Source organism: Ammospiza caudacuta, chromosome 2, assembly GCF_027887145.1.
Source record: "Ammospiza caudacuta isolate bAmmCau1 chromosome 2, bAmmCau1.pri, whole genome shotgun sequence".
NCBI classification, from domain to species: domain Eukaryota; kingdom Metazoa; phylum Chordata; class Aves; order Passeriformes; family Passerellidae; genus Ammospiza; species Ammospiza caudacuta.
In genome coordinates, this window is record NC_080594.1 from 702,999 (window position 1) to 722,831 (window position 19,833).

The 19,833-nt window shown below is 52.6% G+C and overlaps 1 protein-coding gene across 1 annotated transcript; it reads right to left on the bottom strand.

The window, feature by feature from the left end:
• Positions 1 to 510: 510 nt before the first annotated feature.
• On the bottom strand, positions 511 to 18,997 carry RNF169 (ring finger protein 169). Its single transcript, XM_058825389.1, has 6 exons — positions 18,667 to 18,997; positions 12,192 to 12,268; positions 8,257 to 8,403; positions 7,447 to 7,559; positions 6,682 to 6,781; positions 511 to 5,152 (listed from the first exon to the last, which is right to left on the bottom strand). The coding sequence occupies exons 1-6, from the start codon at positions 18,995 to 18,997 to the stop codon at positions 3,959 to 3,961; spliced, it is 1,962 nt and encodes a 653-aa protein (XP_058681372.1). The 3' UTR covers positions 511 to 3,958.
• Positions 18,998 to 19,833: the final 836 nt, after the last annotated feature.

Consider the following 19,833-nt stretch of genomic DNA (forward strand, 5'->3'; position numbering starts at 1 on the left):
GCTAAGCTAGATGGCCACTGGGGCTGATCCAATTTACCTGCTTTGATGCAGGATATCAGTTTTATGCAGGTGCCAGTGGAGCTGGAAGTGGAGAAAGCACAGCTTGAGCATGTCCTGCAGCAGATGGCAGGGATCTGGACAGGCTGGGAGAGCCAGCACCTGCCTCTCCTACCCACACGGAAACACAGGCTCAGCTCTGCCAGGGTTCCACACAGAGCCTGCTGGGCTCCCTGGCACCTACAGCTGGATTCACCCCAGCCCAAACCCAGCTGCTGGCAGATCAGCCTCGGATTAAAATGGGTTTGTCCCCAGAGGAAGGGGGACGTGGCTCTCCGAGCTTTTGCAACCAAATGATTTTGTGATTCCACTATTACTCCACAACATTACTCCACAACCTCTTTGGATGGAGCGTCACCTGTCAGGGACAAGCAGCAGCAGGATCCTGCTCGTTTCCAAGCACAGCAAGAAGCAGGGAGTCTCACTGTCAGAATCTGTTTTTATTCTGTTTGAACCTCGGCCGTTGCCCTGCAGTTCAAGTCCCGGTTGCTGTTAGAACAAACACTGTTATTTGTACACACGAGCCGGCGTATTTCAGGTTTGTGACAACTGAGCAGGGTTTACTCTGTTTCCAACAAGAGAAGCCACGACATGACGGACGCCTGCACGTCATTCCACTGGCACGTTTCACACATGCACGCCAGGGCGGGTGCCCGCCCGTGTCTGAGCGTGACACGGGGCTGGGCTGTGACACGGGGAGCAGAGCAGAGCCCGCAGCCAGCCGGAGCTCTGCCGGCAGGGGAGCACGAAGCACGAGGATTTACAGCGTGGCCGAGGGAAGCGCAGCGACAGCCGGGCCGTGGAGCTCCCCGCGATCCCCGCGCGGCCCAGCCCGGCTCTGCGTGCGCACGGCGAGCGGCCGGCTGGGACGCACGGCGCTGTCGGCGGTGCCAGGGCGACGGCACACGGGGATCAGCCCAGCCCCACGCTGGTGACACCCACGGCTCCACCACGGACACAGGGCGGGCTCCATCTCCTGTGCCCCCCTCGGCCGTGGCACGAGCTCCTTGCCGGACAACTGGGGACGGGCCGGGGCTGTCCTGCCCTCGCAGCATTGCTAAAGGCTTGTTTTCTCAGAGTCTTTAAGGCTTGGATCTCCCCCTTTGCTTTCGCTGAGAAAATGCAGAGAAAGAAGCGCTTGTTCAAGCTACGCTTTGTGACTGCTGTGCACTGCATGTACAATAGCATTGGAAGAGAAATACTGACAATAGACAACAGCGTCATACAATCAATCAATCAATCAATCAATCACCTGGCACCATCCCTTTTGGCACTTTTCCTTCATTTGTCTCATCGGGCTGACTCCGCACACAGACCTTCCTGCATGGCTGTTCCCGGGCAGAGAGCTCCAGAGGGCGGGATAGCAGCTGTCTGGGAGCTGGTGCATCTTTGGCAGACACAGTCCTTCTGTGAGGGAGCCAACCCCAGCCCCTCCGGAGGAGACACTTTGGGAGGAGGACACTCCCATGCCCGTGCTGCCCCACAGCCAGCCAGGAATGCCTTCATCCCGGGGGAAGGCAGCTGAGGGTTCAGAGGACTTGCAGAGGAGTGTGAATAAATACTTGGTGTGATCTCGTGTGCTGCATCCACCGTTCAGCAGGAGGTAATCTTCCTTCTCAGCTGGCAAGATTTCTGGCAAAGGTGACCTTTCCAGGGGAGAGGCTGGGTAATCCTGCTCCATTTAGTGTAATTATTTACAATTTCTGTTGGTTTTTGCAAGCTTACACAGACTTGGAGAGCGTTAAATTAATAAAACATTCATCCTGGCTTTGCGTCGCCGCAACCCTTCCAGGACAGGACTGTGATTGCACATCCAAAGGTCTCCTTGAACGCAGGTCCCATGGCCTGTGCGCGATGCCTGGGCAGCTGGGATCTCTGTTCTGGGAGCACAGGGGGTCCCATGAAGCTTTTTTGGGCTGGGGACAAGCCCAGGCACTGCCTCCTACACTTCTGCCCAGCTTGGATTTGGGATCAGCAAATCAACGCACAAACCCCTAAACACTTATAAAATCTTTTCAAAAGAAGGTATTTAAGACACTGGCATAGTGCATTGGGCTGTGAAATCTGTTTTAAGAGGGGGAAGAAAAGATACATTCAGCATGTAAATAGGTTTTTTTGCGGTGTAAGCAGCCCAGGCCCAGCTGAACCCCCACGAACACCACGAGAAAAAAGGAAACTGTTTAGGGAAGTCTGTTTGGGGCTCCAGGGATGAGCCGCAGAAAAGGGGCCTGCAAAAAGAATTCTACATCTGAATGCACCTGGGAAGTGCACATTGCAGCTCAAAATGTTGGGAAAACCAGCACGGATCCCGGGTTAAAGCTGCGGCTTTCCCTCTGAGCTCCCAGGGCAGACCCAGGCCATCGCTGCTTCTCTCTGTGCTGCTCCTCTGGGTCCAGCCAAGGCTCTCATTCCTCAATTTCCTTCTAACTGGCAGCTGGACAGAGGAGCAGGTTTGGTTTGGGCCCAAAGCAGCACCTGCCAGGCTGTGGTGCAGGAGAGGAAGGCAGGGCAGGCCGGGTGCCACCAGCCCCAGGTACAGCCTGAACCATCCAGTGGTTTGTGTGGCAAGGAGATGCAGAGATAGAGATATATATTATGGAATCATTGCTATAAGATTTCTCAAAACAAAAGTGTCAATCTGTTGAAATATAGTATTCAAAATATATAAATTTTACCCAATAAAATATAAGATTTCTTTTTTCTTTTTTTTTTCTGTGGTTTTTTTCATTTTTTTAAATCCAGTTCAATTAGGGGGAAAAAAAGCCTGCCAGGGTCCTTGCAGTGAAAAAGAAAACCAGTTCCTGTTTTCTTTTTGACTGTTGAAGATGGAGGGAGGAAATGGGGCAATGCAGTTAGACCACATCTGTCTGTTCATGAGCACTGGCTGCCCCCCTTGGCAGGATCCAAGGGAAGTTTGTCCCTGCACTGTGCTCATCCCAAGAACAGCCCTGGCACACCTGGCACACGGGGGGCAGGACAGGTAAAGCCACAACCCCTGCCCCAGACAAAGGTCCCCATGAATACTCTGCAAGGCAGCTGCCACGGGCTGAAATGGAAGGGAACTTTTTGAGCTATGTCAGTAGGGAAATAATCCATGCAATTAACCCATGGAAGAGGGTTAGAAACACTCAGAGGGTGGCCTGCCACATGTGGGCAGAGAACACCCGCTCCACCAAGGCCAGGCTCTGAGCCAGCTCTGCTCCAGGCAGCTCCATGCCTGCAAGTTTGTAGTGCATCACTCACCTCAGCTTTCTTAGTGGTTGGAGCCTGAAGCCTGGAAGCTGGAGCAGGGGCAGGTTTTTCAGTAAAATCCTTATTTCAGGTCCTTCTTTTCACTGCATTTGGCTTTCTGCTTCAAGAAAGTGACAAATGATCTGTGCTGCTGCTGCAGACAGTGAGATACATTCATTTGGAAATAATACAGGGGGGCTCTGTTTAGGACTCCCCAGGAGAAATACGGAGCATGGATGAGAGGCTGACCCCACAACCAGATGCAGCCTGAGGGAGAAAAGGGGGCAGGCAGAGAGGAGAGGACTCTCAGGCAATTTCTATGAGCAGAGCTCAGATTTCTCTTGGGATGGTCCTCATACCCCACATTCACAGCCCTGCTACCTGGAGATCCCAGGTGTGCCTGCCTGCCTGTGGAGGCCTTGCAGTGTATTCACAGGGATCACAGACAACTCCTTCAGACCAACGCACCTGAGGACTTTTTTTCTCATTCTCTGTCTTTTTGTTCTAAATCTGAAAGGACGCTGGCTTCTCTCTGAACTGGACCCAGAAATGTCTTACCACCGAAACGAAAAAACAACTGCGTGGGTGAAGTAGGGCAAAAAATAGTTTTCCTCTAAGACAATCTGACAAAGCTCACTGTCCCCCAGGAAGGCAGCATGGCCCAGCCGGGCTACTTGGCGCCCAGCGTGCTCTTGGAGCGCAGCAGGTACCGGTCCACGCGCACTCTGCGCCTCTCCACCGTCCTGTTCTCGCTGTCGAAAATGCGCTGCAGGTGCAGGGCCAGCCTCCTGTCCTCCTCCTCCTGCTGGAGCTTCTGCTCCACGCTGTCCCGGCCCTCGGGGGGCAGCGCCGCCTCCCCCGGGGCCGCGTGCCTCAGTCTCTTGACGGAGCCGTTGTGCTCCAGGTGCTTGGTTTTGCAGCGTCTCTTGCGGCCGCGGCGCAGCAGCGGCGCCTGCTCCCCGAGGAGCTTCTCCACGGAGCTGCACGTGCTGTTCTGCACGTTGATCAGCTCGCTGTTGTTCAGGTACTTCAGCTGCTTCTTCCCCTTGAGGGGCACTGCCAGCGCGCCGCTGTCGGGCAGGGACGCGCCGATGCCCACGAGCCTCCTGCTCAGCGCTTTGGGGCCCAGGCTGAGGCAGGATTTGTCCATGAATGTGCTCACCTTTAGGTCAGGGGCCTCAGCCACCCGTGTGTTTAGGGAGGTTACGTTTGATCTCACATCTGGTTCTGCAGCACCGTCATCAGCGGCTAAGGCCTGCGAACCCCCGTTCTTCTCAGTCCCCCTTCCCAGCCTCACTTCACTGACCGAAGGGAGGAAATCCAGCTCAGGGCGAGGCTCTCCCGTCGTGTCAGGTGCAAGGTGATCCTCCTGCGCTTGTGGCTGCTCTTTAGCGCAACTGCTGGCGTTGGTGATGTCAGGAACCGCGACGTCCTCCCCGGGCTCCGAAGCCAAGGACGTGAGGGTTGCTTTGGAGAGAGTCTTTTTGATCTGACGCTCCTGAAATATCTGCTCCCACTTCTTCAGTATCCTAGGACTGGCCTCATAGGTGGTGGGCTTCTGCAGGCTGCGGTTCAGGTTCCTGGGGGTGGACTTGATGATGAGGGGGCTGAGCACTCTGCCGTCGGGCAGCCTCTTGGGGGGCGTGCACGGGGAGCACACGATGGGCTTGAAGTGGTTGAGCTCCTCGGAGATGCTGTCGTTGCTCTCGGGGCTGATGGAGCGCTCGGGGCGGTGCAGCGCGGACAGCGAGGAGGCGGCGCTGAGCAGCAGGCGCCGCTCGGCGCTCAGCTCCGGCGCCGACAGGCAGCGGTGGTTCTGCGCGCACGACAGCACCCCCAGCAGCGGCGCGGGGCCGGGCAGCACCTGCAGGGCGAGAGGAGCAGCGCATCTGGGCTTACACACGGGCTCTGGGGCTGCCGGCAGCTAAAACCAGCGCTGGCACGGAAAGAAACAACGGCAAGGGTTCCACTGATCGGTGAATGGGAAAAGATATTGGCTTTTACAAATAAACTTTGGGTTTGCTGATAAACAAAGCAAGGACCTCTTGCACCTGGCTCGGGTTTTTCTCTGTAAAGAGTTTTGTTATTTTGCCTTTTATTAAAACTTTTTGTTTCCAACACTACCACAGAAGCCATCCTGCTGATTTTATGCCATCTAAGGTAGCTGAGCTATCTTGGGTGTGGAATAGATCCCCAAGAGCTTATGAGACCTGGCTCGAGGAGACCCCTATTTCAGTCCAGCAGAATCGGGGTGTCCAATTTATTTCAGTCCAAGAGCTGCTCTTGCCACAGGTAACAGCCTACAGGTAATCTCTAACACAGTCCCTGAGTGCTGCTACACTTAGGCATAATCCTGGCTCAAATAAATCAGAGAGGCAACAACACACACAACTGCAAATTGTCTTCTTCTTAGCACTGAGATGAAATATTTTTATCCAGTGGCTAGTGTGTACAATTAACAGCTTTTCCATGCTTAGTCCAAAAGAATTATTTTTCTACTCGGTTATTTTAAGGTCAAAATAAGCCTTTGGAATAACCTGTACTGGAAATTGGTCATGTCCATACGGCATCCTCTTAAAAAGAAGTCAGTCCTTGGGGGGAAGGTAAGCCATGGCTGCTCACTCTGGGCTCAGTCCAGCTCCCAGCAGCTCAGGTGGCAGACTGCACAGGTTCCTGTTCCTCAAGGGATCTCTGGACCTGAACCCTCTAACCCTCTCCTTCTCCATCAGGGATGAAACTGATCCCAGGAAGGAGGGGTGTCAGCACGAGGAGGGGGAACATCCTAGCACGAGCGGCTGGGTGGCTGCCGCATCCTTACAAGTGTCCAAGGCCAGGCTGGATGGGGCTTGGAGCACCCTGGGATTCTGGAAGGTGTCCCTGCCCACGGAAGGGCGGTGGATGAGCTTTAAGCTCCCTCCCAACCCAAACCATCCTATGATCCTATGAGGACCAGACCTTTTTATCTCCTACAGTATGGAAGTGCCAATGTACCCTGACGTCAGGAAAGCAATGAGCTTTGCTCTGTTCAAACAGCTTTGGAGAGAAAGGGAAAGGAAGAGAGGATTATTTTCCTAACTTTCTAAAAGATTTTTCTTTACCTGGCTGGGGAGTCAGCCTTGAAAAGAAAATGAATCACAAAACAAAAGCCTGATGAGAACCCTTTCAAATTCCAATTAGCCTCCAACGTTACACAAGAACCCTGACACCTGTCTGCTTTTCTGTTTAGTAATTCCTAACCCAGCAGGTTTTATTGGGAGCCACAAGGCGGTGATTGGCCCCAGGGCGATAACAGGGCCACAAAGCCCATATTTGCTATCTCCAGATTACTGGAGCTGTGTAACCTCAGATAAGAACGTTTACACACAGGAGCCTGTTTCCACACGCTGCCTGTACCTTGGCTTTGGTGGCTGGGGCTGATCTCTGCCTGCTCTTGGATCTCTCCTGAATGGTGTCGTTGCAGCTCCGGCTCCTCTCCACCTTGGAGGTTAAATTCCTGAAAAGCACAAGGGTGAGAACAGGAACCTTGGGAACAACCAGCTCACCAGCCCTGGCAGCTGCTCCCCGTGGGAGAGGCATCAGCCTTGGCAGCACCTGGCTGGCAGAGGAACCTCCCCTGCCCTCGGGGAAAGGGATCCAGGAGCCCTGGATTTGCAGCAGAGTCCTGCTCTGCAAGAAAGCCAGCAGGGTTTCATGGACACCCCTGCCCAGGGCCCATGATGAACTGAGGCCAGTGCTCAGGAGGAAGCTGGGGAAACCCCTCTGCTTCCCACCTGGAAACACACCTGCTTATTCAGCCGCTTCCACTGTGCCAAGCAACAGCCTTCCAGGGAGTTTGGGGCTATCCCTCCATATCCCTGCTGCAGAAGGGAACCAGCACTCCTGAGTTCCTCCTACAGAATTCTGATTTCTGACTAACAGTTTAAACCTACAGGCAGTGATTTTTCCCCTTCATGGGATGAACATTAACTTCCTTAACTTCCAGGTAGGAAGTAATCAGACAGACGCCACATTCTACCAATGGGTCTGCTCTAAAATTCCAGGAAAAAAAAATCACTTATTTTAGATTGGAACCACCATTTGAATCAGAGCATGTCAGGTGTGTTTAAAACAAGTCAGAAGAACATTTTTAAAGGACATTAAAGGACATCAGCCTCTTACCCTGCAAGGAAAGCAAAGGAGTAGGCGCTGGTCTTGGAAACAAAAGCTGAGCGGTGTGTTTGCTTGCCCTGGAATGGCTCCTCATTCTCCGAGTCCGAGAGACGCTCCGGAAACTGAAGTCAATCAAGGAACAGTTAGCTGACGTGCACAACAGAAAGAATAACTTGGAAAATAAAGCTCTGTCTTGCAAAAGTGTTAAAGATCCCCACATTCCCCATTTCTGATTATACTGACAGGACATAAGGCATAAAAAATACAAAAGCAAGCACATAGCTCCTATACATAGCTGTTAGTCATCAATAAAGGTAATTTATTGATCAAGAAAATGTGGGACAATTCGACAATAGAGGTTACTGCAGGGTGTTGGTTACTCAGCCCCCATGGGTCAGCCTATCAAATAGAAATTTTAAGAGCATTTCCTGCAGAGCTTCCCAAATGAAATGGGAAATAGGCAGAAGTCAGCATGAAGAATGTGCTGAACTTCAATTGTACAACTTCACTGCAGAAGATTCATGGAGAAATACTCATGGAAATGCATGCAAGCCTACAGACCAAGGGTATCCCCCAAGCTGTGGGGATCTGTTGTGTCAGGAGGAGTCACAGCAGAGGGTAAAAAGGGGGACAGAAACCTCTAGAGGAACATCTGCAGTCATAACAGACCTTAGAAGATAGTTCTCATTAACAAGGATCTTTGTAATCTGCCAGCTCATAGCCTTCATAAACTACAAAAACTCAATCAAGGAAACCTGGAAAGCCAAATAATGAAAATTTTGACATGTGGGCAGCAAGGAGAAGCATGAGCTCACTTACACAGTCTTGGTTCCCTTTCAGCACTACAGATTCATCTTTTTTCTGCTGCTCCTCCATTTTTCTTTTCCCTATGTCCATGTCATCTAGGATGAACTTGTGAATCAGATCCTCAGATGTCTTTTCTTCTTGTAGCTTTTCTTCTCTCAGCTGGAAATAAGGACAAAAGAGGTACAGTAGTTGAAATCTGAAGTCCTACACTTGGAGACTGGAAAGACCAAGAGTTTGGTCACATCAGTTAATTTTGTGCCTTCATTTCTCCACTCCAGGCTAGAGCCACTGCCTTTCTCTCACAATAATGAGAAGACTGGTTTGCTTCTATGCCACATTTGTGTTTTATACATAAGAATCATGGATTTTATCTTCTTTGCAAAACAACAAAGGCACTGCGAGGCCCAGGGCTGGAAAAAGCCTTCTCTGCCACTGTATTTTCTAAAGTAGAGAGACAAAAGCTTTTCTCTACTTGTAGGTGATCACACTACAGATAAAAATGTGCAACACCAGTTTCAAGCAAGCTGTGATATTCCAGTTTTAGCCTCCCAATGGCCTGACATGCAGCACACACAGTTTGGCAGACACACAAGCAGCAGCATCTAAAATAAAAGGTGAATGCAGCAACCCCCATGTTGAAAGCTCCATGAGAGATGAAATCCCGTTGTTTCACCAATGTGTTGGATGGAGGGGATCCAGAGAGGCCACTCTTCCCCTGAGTCCAGGCTCAAAGCTTGAGTTCAGCTTCAAACAGGGAATGCCAGGATCTGGGACTCAAGGTCCATGGACTCTGCTGGGCTGCCTGTCCTGCTGCACTACTCTCCTCCTCACCTAAGGAATCAAACTCCCCTTTTCTGCTGGGCTGTTTTCTTTATTTGCAGACTTGCTGTCAGAACCAACAAGACCCCTTTTCTCCTCCCTTCCAGTACCTTTTCCTGAGGAAGGGGCTTGGCACCATCTGACTGTCCCTGCCCATGGAGGCTCTCCCTCCATTTTCCCAGCCATTTTCCCAGCTTGTGCCTTGTCTCTTCCTCAGCCTAGACACAGCCCAGGAATTGTCTCCATCTATCTGTACACAGAACAGATCCTCCCTCCTTCCTCCCTCCACCCTGAAGTTATCCACACCTCTGACTGACACCTCTTTGTCCTGCTCATGAACCACAGCCCCAGGAACTCATATCCCTGGGCTTTTCCTCATATTTGGCCATAGGCATCTCAGGTGCTTAAGAAGCTCCCTAACTCAAAAAGGCAGCAACAACTTCTTCCAAAAGTATTTGGTGTTTTTCTTCCCTGCTGGAGGAAGGGAAAACCTCAGAAGTATGGACATAAGGATGAGAAAGAAATCAGAGTCCACGAGGCATTACAGGAAAAGCACATTGTGATTTTCAAATTGGCAAAGACCCAAATCCTACTGAATCCAAGGTCCCAGAGATGAGGAAGAGAGAAACAAGGAGGAAAACAAGGAGGAAAAAAGGCAGAAACCAGGGAAAACGCCCCTGTTTGGCTGATTGTGGGTGTTCAGCAAATATTTTCAAAGACCGGTTTGACTCCTTGCTCAGAGTTGTTTTAAGATGTATCTTTAAATTCCTCATCTATTAATAATCTCAAGCAATAACTACAACAGAGTCTGACTAACATAGATTGTGACCACATGATGCACACATGATGAATAGTCTGCTCTAAGTCAACAGTATTTCTGCCTTTGTGGAAGCATCTGAAAAACAAATTCACACCAAGGTTTATGATAAAAATTTCTATTTTTTTTTGGGCTGGCTGAAATACCACCCAGCACTCGTGTCCCTCCTGTATTTCTCATGTGGAAGAAAGTTATATGGAAAAATTCACTTTTCTGGCTAAATTATAAAATCAAGAGACACGAGAATATGTAACAACACACAGGAGTATTTAAGGATTTTGGGGAAAGTGTGAGGTGACAACCTGAGCTTTGCTGATAGTGAAGTCAAAAAGGCAACAACAGGATCCTCATCCTAATTAATAGAATAAAGAAAAGAATTTAGGTGCAGAGTTAAGGCTGCAAGCAAAATCAAACTCTAATGATAAAATCTGTACTAATTTCAGAAATAATAATTTGAAGTAGCCTTAATGTAAATAGTCTCCCAGAGAATTTCCTTCCAGACATGGCAATGCTGTGCTGGGACAGGAGGACAAGAAACTGAAACAAAATAGTGTGAAACATGTGGGAGACATGCGTCTCTCTCTTCCTGGGAGAAGGACCTCATGTTATCTGAGCAGCATCTCTGAAATACTGCATGCAGCACCAACAGCTGCTGTCAACAGCACAGTTACCAGAACATGCATTTCAGTCATTTTGGATACTGCAGCTGCAGGGGGAAAATGCTGTACAAGCAATGGATAATTGCTCACTCAGAACCACCACTCCTGACACTAATATTAATTCCAAAAGTCGGGCAAACTCATGTTTGGTCTCTTCTCTCCCCGCAGGACCTGCCCAGGTCTGTGGCTCCCGGAGCCGCTCCTCTGCCCTGGCTCTGGAGGCTGCATGTCAGCACATGCCTCAGGTGGGAGTTTCCCTCCCACTCTGTGTGTGCTCACAAGCAACAGACTTGCTTGTGATAGAGGGAAAGACAGCTGGACAGGATGAGTGAGGGTTTGAGTGCACAGAAATGACAGCCTCCTCTGGGAAAACAAAAAATGCAAGAGCAACAAGGGCACAAAAGAGGAAAACCCAATCCTGCTGTCCTGCACAGACAGCAAAGATCTATCTCATTCTGAAAGGCAGCTAGAAAATTCAGCTATGAGATAATCCATGTTAAATAAAATCTTTTCAGTACATAATTATGGTACCACTTTGTTTTCAACTGCAAAAAGGGTGGAAGCGGGTCAAGAGTTCAGATATGTAAAACAACTCACGTCTGGGAGATGTAAAAAGGTTTGGAAATGCTCCTGTCCTCTCCTCAGGAGGAAAGCCAGGTTATCTCCATTCCACGGGCAGGGGAGCTGGGATCAAACTCTGTGTCTTGAGACAGGGAAGGAAACCAAATCCTATCCAAGCTTAGATTCCCAAACCTGAGTGCTCCCTGATTCAAAAGTTCAGAGATGCCAAAAAACTCTTGATAAGTAGCAACAGTGACAATTTTCAGATCAGCTTCCCTACAACTTCCTGACAGGAGGGTAGAGCCAGTCTCTCACCCCAGGTAACAAGTGAGGGCTTTCCCCTTGTTTAAATAATTCTGTGATTCTATTCTGATTTTGTGAACAAGGAAACAGTGTGACTGCATCAGCAGTTATCATTTCACCAGCCAAACCTCACTGCCATTTCCTCTGACATGAGGACTCTCAGACTCTCCTCCCACAGGGCTCTTTCAGCTGAGCTTCACAAAAACCAAGTTTAAGCTGGCAGGGGGAAGAAACCCATCTCCCATCTGCCAGGGGGCAAGAAGAGGAAGGCAGCAGGCTGAAGGAGAACAAGACAAAAACATGCCCAAATGCTGGAAACATGATCAAGTATTTTCTGACTGGAAGGGAAGGGAGAAGGGCTGGCACTAGACTGCACATGGTATCTTTTTGCAGACAAGGCTGTTTTAAAAGACATTTCACTTTTGGCTAAAAAAAAATACAAAGATCTAGTTTGGAATAGTTTGCTTTTGAGGAGAAGGAGGTTTGAGGAGAAGGAGGTGCCTTATGCTGCAAAAGCCTTTATGGAATTACATCCACAACCAAACACTCACTCCAAAGAAGGTACATTTCCATGTTCTAGAAGGCAGACTAAGATAGCAAAATATGGCTTCTACATGCTCAATCACAGCCATTTCCTGAACTGGTTGAACAGTGTAAAGAGAATAAATGAGCTTTGTTAGAGAACAGGAAAAAAGAGCCCTTCGGGTTTCCCTACAGGTAGGATGGCATCCCTGCAGGAAATCCAAGTTGTTCTGGAAGAAAAACCACAATTACCCAAAAATACTGACCTTTCTTAGCTGGCTTTCATATTCTTCTCGGAGCTCTCCTGTTTTGCTTAATTTAATGGGCGCTCTGAATATAAAGTCTGGAAAGAAAAGGGGAAAAAAAGGAATTATTTTTTAGTGCAGGATAACTGGTGCTGGCCATTATTTCCCAAAAAGGGTGAGATCTCCAGAGGCTGCACAAGAGCTTCTGCAGCACTTTCCTCAAGCCCAGATGTTTATACTCTGCCACTGCTATCACAGCTCTGTTTAACATACAGAAACATCGGGAGGAGACGGCCCAGCAATCCCACTTTGCACTTCCCGAGTTTCCTGTGAGATTCTCAAGAGTCCTTGACAAGCAGTTAAGCAATCAGGGAGCACTGGGAGGATGTAAACACAGGGCTGTGGAACGGGGCTCTCAGGGAATCTGAGTCCTGGGAATAAACCCAGGCTTTGGGCACAGGGAATCTGAGTGCCAGGAGCAAAGCCAGGCTTTGGGCACAGGGAATCTGAGTGCCAGGAGCAAAGCCGGGCTTTGGGCACAGGGAATCTGAGTGCCAGGAGCAAAGCCAGCTTCAGGTGCCTGCTGCAGGCCCAGAATGCCCACAAGTCCTTCTCCTCATGCCCCTGCAGCTCCTGCCCTGCCGTCCCAGAGGAAGCACAGCCTTTCTCCTGCTTGCAGGCACTCCCAGGGCAGGGGTTTGAGGGCAGGATGCTCTGTCTGGCACAGGTTCCTGTCCTGCTCCCACTTCCTCCCTTTCCCCTCGGGAGGCCAGAAGCCAAAAGCACACTGGCACAGGGTCACAGCTCAGCTTCCATCCCCGGAGTCTCTCATTCCCAAAGGAGTCCCTTGCTTGTTTCAGCCTCAAAGCTCCCTCCCACTTCCGTGCAGTGCAAGTCTGGGCAAGCTGCACTTCGGCTGGAGCAGCCTGGAGGCAAAGGGAACAAGCAGAACAAAACAACAGCCCCTGGACAATGATCCTGGCTCAATCCATGTCGGTGTTCCAGGCAGGGTGCAGCACAGCTCATCATCCCAACGTGCTGCTGTCAGGATGGAGCAGGTTTGGGCATGGAGGAAACATCAGGGGTACTTGCTTTCCCCACCCTGATAAAATTAAAGGATATAAACCAATAGCTCCAACACATTTTTACAGAATCCCAAGATTATTTAGGCTGGGAAAGACATCTGAGGCCACTGAGTCCAATCTGTGACCAATCCCACCTTGTCACTGAGCCTGGAGCACTGAGTGCCCCATCCAAAGTTGTTCTCTGGACACCTCCAGGGATGGGACTGCAGCACCTCCCCAGGCAATGCCTGACCCCCCTTTCAGTGAGGAAATTCCTCCTGCTTCCCAAAGTGAACATCCTTGGAGGCTGTTTGCTCTTGTCCTGTCCCTGTTCCCTGGGAGCAGAGCCCAGAGCCCCCTCCCCAGCTGTGCCCTCCTGTCAGGGACCTGTGCAGAGCCACAGGGTCCCCCTGAGCCTCCTTTTCTGCAGCTGAGCCCCCTCACAGAGCTTCCCTTGGTTCTATCTGCCTCCAAATGCCAGCTACAAATGGCAGGGGGGTGAACCAATAATCTCATGTAAGCAAACAGATCATAAAGCCTTTTTTCTCATAAAACAGCTGCTATTTCCTCGTATTCACACGCCTGCACGAGCCAGGCTTGCTCCTAAAGGACAACACCCCAAGTGTCCCTACACGTGTGCTAAAAATCCCCAGTGATGCTGGTGCTGGGGAGGCCAGGCTGCATTCCCTGCTCCTGCAACCAGGCACGCTGGAAACCTTCCACCGGCTTCCCAAAATGTTTTTTCAATTGTGGCCTTGAGCGGTTCCAGCTCTTTGCGAACTTTATCAGGCTGAGATTGCCACGGAGACAGTCCCAGGAGCAGCAGCAATCTCTAACTCGCCTGCAGCACGCTGCAATTACTCCTCAATGTTTAAGGCTTGTCTCCAGAGCTAAAAAAGTGGAGTTTTCCCCTCCAGGGCACAAGCTAACCCCAGGGAAACACGCAGCAGGAAAGATGAGCCACGTCCATGCTCTCACTTCTCACCTGGGGTCAGCAAGCTGAGGAAATTTTAAATAATGGACTAACATTTATGTCTAAGTTCTGGAGGCTGAGCTAAAGGGCTCCAACACCAAGTGGAGGCAACTTTATCAACAGTATCTTTATGCAGCAACTTGTATATTTTACAGATGGGTCAAAGAAAGATACATCCCAAAACTTCCAACTCTGTACAGAAGAGATGAAAACAAAAATGTATGCAAAGATGTACATGTGCATTCCACAGAACGCCAGAATGGGTCAGGCTGGAAGGGACTACTGTGGGTCACCTGGTGCCACCTCCCTGCTAGGACAACAGCAAAGCAGGCAAAACCACTGAAGAAAAGGCTTTTTACTTGATTTTGCAGCACAAAGCTTGCCCTTCCTCTCGAGTGATCTGTGGGTCAGCAGAAGTGGCTCCTGAATGAAGCTGACTCTGCTGGGACGCTCCTTCCCAGCCTGGGGACAGCACTGAAACAGTCCTGGTGGCAGATCAAACCTGGCATCCTGCTTTTTCATGCTGGCAGGCAAGAGCTGCATCCTATTGTGCTCAGTCTTGGAAAAAACAACTGATTTCTGCACCATTTGAGAGGACAAAAGATCTTCTAATTATTTAACGCTGGTTTTCTTTAAAAGAGGCATCTGACTTGGAGCCTCCATCCCCTTGAGTGAGTCCATCTTTCCACACCAGCTCAGATGTGTGTCTCACACACACACCATCCCTGTGGAGCCGCACTCCTGACCAGCACGTTTTATATTTACTGGCAAAAGATCCAGAAACCTCCATCTGGCGAATTCAGCAACACGGGGTGACTGAGAGTAAATCTGCACTCGATTCAGAACCCTCTGGGTCCCTGCCTGTCCTTCAGAGGCTCCTGGGCTCTGCCAAACCCATGCCACGGGGCAAGTGCCAGCTCTGCCCCCAGCAGCAGCAGCAGCAGCAGCCAGTCCCCCTCGCCCCCAGCTCCAGGGAAACTTTCTGCAGGCTCTGCAGCTTCCATTTCCCTCCAGGTTTTCACCACTTTTCCTTCTAACTCCTGCAGCTGAGGATGAAATCTTAAATGTTTTCAATACACAAACCAAGAAGTTGGGGATTTTCTGACCCTGGCACAGGTGTAAGCACTACTCGACTGGAAAATTATTTTGCAAGAGTTAATGATCCACTGCCATGCCTCTCACACTGACCACTGTGGCTAGCTCTGGGTCTGGCCTTAATCACTCTCTTCACTGGATTAAAAATAATTTAGGTATTGTGGAGTGCTGGAGAGAGGACAGCGAGGAAAGAGATGGAGGGGCAAGCCCTCTGATAGCCCCACAGCCCAGTCACTGCCCAGAGAGGCACCCTCTCCTATCTTCCTAGGAAACCTTAAACTTAACTCATCCCACCAGCAGTACAACACTGTGACAAGGAGGAAAACAGGGATGGGGTCAGTTTTAACCAGTTTGAGCAAATCACTGCTTTTCCCGAGACAGGGAAAGGCTTCTTGGGGACTGCCACTTCCAAACTCGTAGCACTGTGGCCTTGAGACAAAAAAACAACCAGTGACAGGCTGCAGAACAACAGCAACAACAGGAACTCAAGGAATCACCAGGAAATGCTCAAGACCCAGACTGGTTTGGTCCAGTGGGGAAAGGGGAAAAGCGCTGCCAAAAAAGGACCGGGAGGAAGGAGGGGGAAGTCGTTTTACAAGCCTGGCAGCAGCACAGCACCCCTCCTGCACGGGCTCAGCTGGGGGCTGCTGTGCACTGCCGCTGGGCAGGGAGAAACGGGAGAAATCTGACTCTGAAACGGCAGCGCACTCGTTCTCTCACAAACCAGGCTGAGCACCTCGCTGCAAACACGTCCTGTTCCTTCTCCTCGGCCAGCTGAATCTTCAATCAGCCTGCAAGCCTCCCATCTGCTGCCCCTCTCTGCCTTCCAAGAACCTCACCAGGCAACTGTTTCAGTATCAGAAACCTCACGGCCCCTCCAAGTTGCATGGGGCGCCTTCCCAGGTGCTCCACGGAACCTGGAGATGCCCAGAGAGGACATGGGACCCGTGGGCCACCTGCATGCTCCCGGGGCGGCAGCTGGGGCCAGGCTGGAGCACTCAGGTGCCCAGGGGCTCCCGGCAAGCCCGGCCCATGCCAAGGCACAACGCGGGCAGCGAGAGCGCGTCCCTGCGGGTTCTGTCCATGCCGCGACAAGGGCTTGGACTTTACACCTACCTGGTCACCGGGGGCAGAATCCCAGCCTCGGGCAGGGTCTGAGGGCTCCTGCAGCCCACTGCTATGGGAGAATCCCAAAGGGAATGGGGAAACTGGGACATGAAACCACGATCAATGAGCCGGTTTAAGCTGGAATCATCAAGGGTATGTCGAGTGGCCATACCGAGCAGTTTTAAAGATTTTGCACATTTTAAGTGATTCAATTAAATACCTGAGCTTAACCAGTGTTTGATAACAGAATCACAGAACAACTGAGGTTGCAAAGACCTCTGGAGACCCAGCCAGGCTGCCCAGGTCCATGTCCAATTGGGATTTGACTCTCCCTGAGGATGGAAACTTCACAAACACCCTGAGCAACTCGTGCCAGTGCTTCCCACGCTCACAGGAAAAGGTATTTTTCTCATGGCCAGTGTTTCAGCTGTGTCCTGGCCCTGGGCACCACTGGGATGAGCTGGGCTCTGCTGCCTTTGCTGCCCCCTCTCAAGGGCTACAGACACTGATAAACGGATATATAAATATATACGTGACACATCCATTGGTAAGGCCATGGTGACTGGGACAGGTTTGTGATGCTGGGGTGAAAGCCAATGTCACCCATCCCTTCAGGCAGGGCAAGGAGGAGGAACGACAGGGTCAGCCCCTCCTTGGTTCCTGGGAAGCAGCTATCCCTGGAAACCCCTCCTGGACAAGGACAAGGTGTTTGGGAGGCAGGCTGCTGGATTTAAGGCAGGGAAAGCAGGCTTAACCAGTGTCTCCATGGTGAGAAGGCTGGCTCAGAGGGGAGCACAGAGAGCAGATGCAGGGACTGCACAGATCACCTCATCCCACCCCTTGCCATGAGCTTTCCACTGCCCCAGGCTGCTCCAAACCCCATCCAGCCGGGCCTTGGACACTGACAGGGATCCAGGGGCAGCCACAGCTGCTCTGGGCACCTTTACAGGGAAGAGCTTCATCCCAATGTCCCGTCTAAACCCGGTGAGAAGCCATTCCCTTTTATCCCACACACATCTCCCACAGCTCAGGACAAGCAGAGACTTTACTTTAGGAGGCCCAGCTCAGACATTGCCCAGCATTCCTCCAGCAAGGCTGGACACTCTCACCCAAGGAGTCCATTTAGCATGGCTGACACCACTGCCCTGGAGCAGAGACTGACTGGGGCAGTTCCCACTGCCCCTCCTGCGGAGGAACCGCTCCCAACGCCCAGCCCAGCTCCCCCTGGACACCCCATCTGCTCAGGGCTTCAGCAAATCCTTCCTAAATCTCTTCCAGGTTAGTGGGCTTGGTTCAAACCACCAATTTGAGCTGTTTAAGCTCATCCTGCCAACTCTTCCCACAGCCAATTAGAGGGTGCTGACACAAGCAGGGAGCGGGAGACCAGAAACACGCTCGGAAAGGAACGGGCTGGGCTACAAGGATGTTTATCTGCAGCTTAAATCCCTGTGTGCTCTGCAGGGCTGCCCTCAGTCCTGCTGAACCGGGCACTGCTGCAACACCTCTCCAACCAACAGATCCCAGGGCACCCCGAGTTCTGACAGCAGCAGTGTGGGCATCTCCAGCAATGCCAATGCCTCAGACAAGGATTTATTTTGAAGGGAACACAGGGAGCAGTTTTCTAGGAGCTGAGAATGCATCTGGCTTTGGAGGCAGGGAGAAAACGTGCACCTAAAAGCCATGAACACAGGGATGATGGACTTTTCCTAAATCAACAAGCAACTGGTGCAAAACCCTTCCTGTCCTGACGCAGCACAAACCTGCCCAACTCCTGGCAGCACTGCTGGAACCGTTCACTTTTGGTACAAGATCATCACACAACCACCCGAGCAAGTGGGGGAACATCCCCGCAGCCGGCACCCCCTCCATGGGGTGATGCTCTCCATCGCCCCTGGGCTCCTCCCGATGCCCGGGCACGGTGGCCCAGCCCCGGTGCCCCCTCCCCGCCCGGTCCCGCACGGTTCGGGCTGAGCCCGCGCCAACTCATCGCACCCCGCGCTGGCCCCGCCCCCGGCACGGGCCCCGCCCCCAGCCCCGCGGATTCCCGGCACGTCCCGCGGAGGCCCCGCCCCCCGGGCTGAGCTCATCGCACCTCCCGCCCGCCGCGGCCCCGCCCCCCGGGCTGAGCCCCCGCGAACTCACCGCGGCTCCGCGGCAGCCGCGCCCCCAGGCCACGCCCCCGCCCCCGCGCCCCCCCCGCCCCTCCCGGTGCAGAATGGGGGGGGCGCAGGTGCCGCCGCCGCCGCCTCAGCCGCACCTTGCTCCGGCGGCCGCTGCTCCCCGCCCGCTGCTCCGGCCGCCGTGGTGGCTGCGGGCTCGGCCTGCTGCCGCCGGGCCCGTGTGGAGAGGCGGCTGCGGCACAGCGGGCAGCAGAGGCCCGGGCCCTGAAGGCAGCGCTGGAAGCAGGCGAGGCAGAGCGAGTGGCGGCAGGGCGGCGTCACCGCCTCCACCAGCGCCTGCCGGCACACCGCGCACTCGGCCACCGCCAGCACCACCGCCTCCTGCTCCTCCTGGGCCGCGGGCCGGCCCCGCCGCCGCCGCCCCCGCACCGCGGCCCGGCCGCCGGCACCCGCCGCCGCCGCCGCCATCTTCCCACACTTTGAAGGGCCGCGGCGGCCACGCCCACCCGCATAATTCATGAGGGGGCGCCCCCCGCGGCGCATACTAATGAGCGCGCGCCGGCCACGCCCGCTCATGAATATTCATCGCGCGGCGGACGGCAGCGCCCCCTGCGCGGCCCCGGTGCCGGTCGGGACGGGGCGGGCTGGGCACCCGGCTGTTGGCATAAATCATGGAATCACGGACGGTTTGGGATGGAAGCACCTCAAAGCCCACCCAGTGCCATGGGCAGGGACGCCTCCCACTGTCCCAGGCTGCTCCAAGCCCTGTCCAGCCTGGCCTGGGGCACTGCCAGGGATCCAGGGGCAGCCCCAGCTCCTCTGGACAGCTCTGCCAGGGTTCTTCCATCCTGACAGGGAACAATTCCTAATTCCCACTATCCCATCCATCCCTGCCCTCTGGCATGGGAGCCATTCCCTGTGTCCTGTCTCTCCATCCCTTGTCCCCAGTCCCTCTCCAGCTCTCCTGGAGCCCCTGCAAGCCGTGCAAGGGCTCTGAGGTGTCCCCATGTGAGCACCCCAGATCTGCCAGATGTGATTATAGAGGGTGGCTGGTCTCTCTGTCCCTATCCTGGCCCATGAGCCCTTTGTTCAGCCTTCCCTCCGCTGTCCAGCTGAGGAAGGGGTGACAGAGCAGCTTTGGTGGGTACCCCACGTCCAGCCAGAGTTAAACCACCATGGATGGTGACTCACAGCAAACCAGAGGAGGCAGAGCCTCTGCACCAGTTGCTATGGAAATCTCTTGCACTTCTCTTCTGCTCCTCATCTCTTTACTGGGGCACCAAACCAATCTGTCTTCTCATCAT

Coding starts and splice junctions, on each gene's coding strand:
- RNF169 (XM_058825389.1), bottom strand. CDS start 18,997: ATGGCGGCGGCGGCGGCGGGTGCCGGCGGCCGGGCCGCGGTGCGGGGG. Junction 8,404..12,191: donor ATGAAAGCCAGCTAAGAAAG/GTCAGTATTTTT, acceptor CCTTATTTCCAG/CTGAGAGAAGAAAAGCTACA. Junction 6,782..7,446: donor TCCTTTGCTTTCCTTGCAGG/GTAAGAGGCTGA, acceptor TGTGCTTTTCAG/GAATTTAACCTCCAAGGTGG.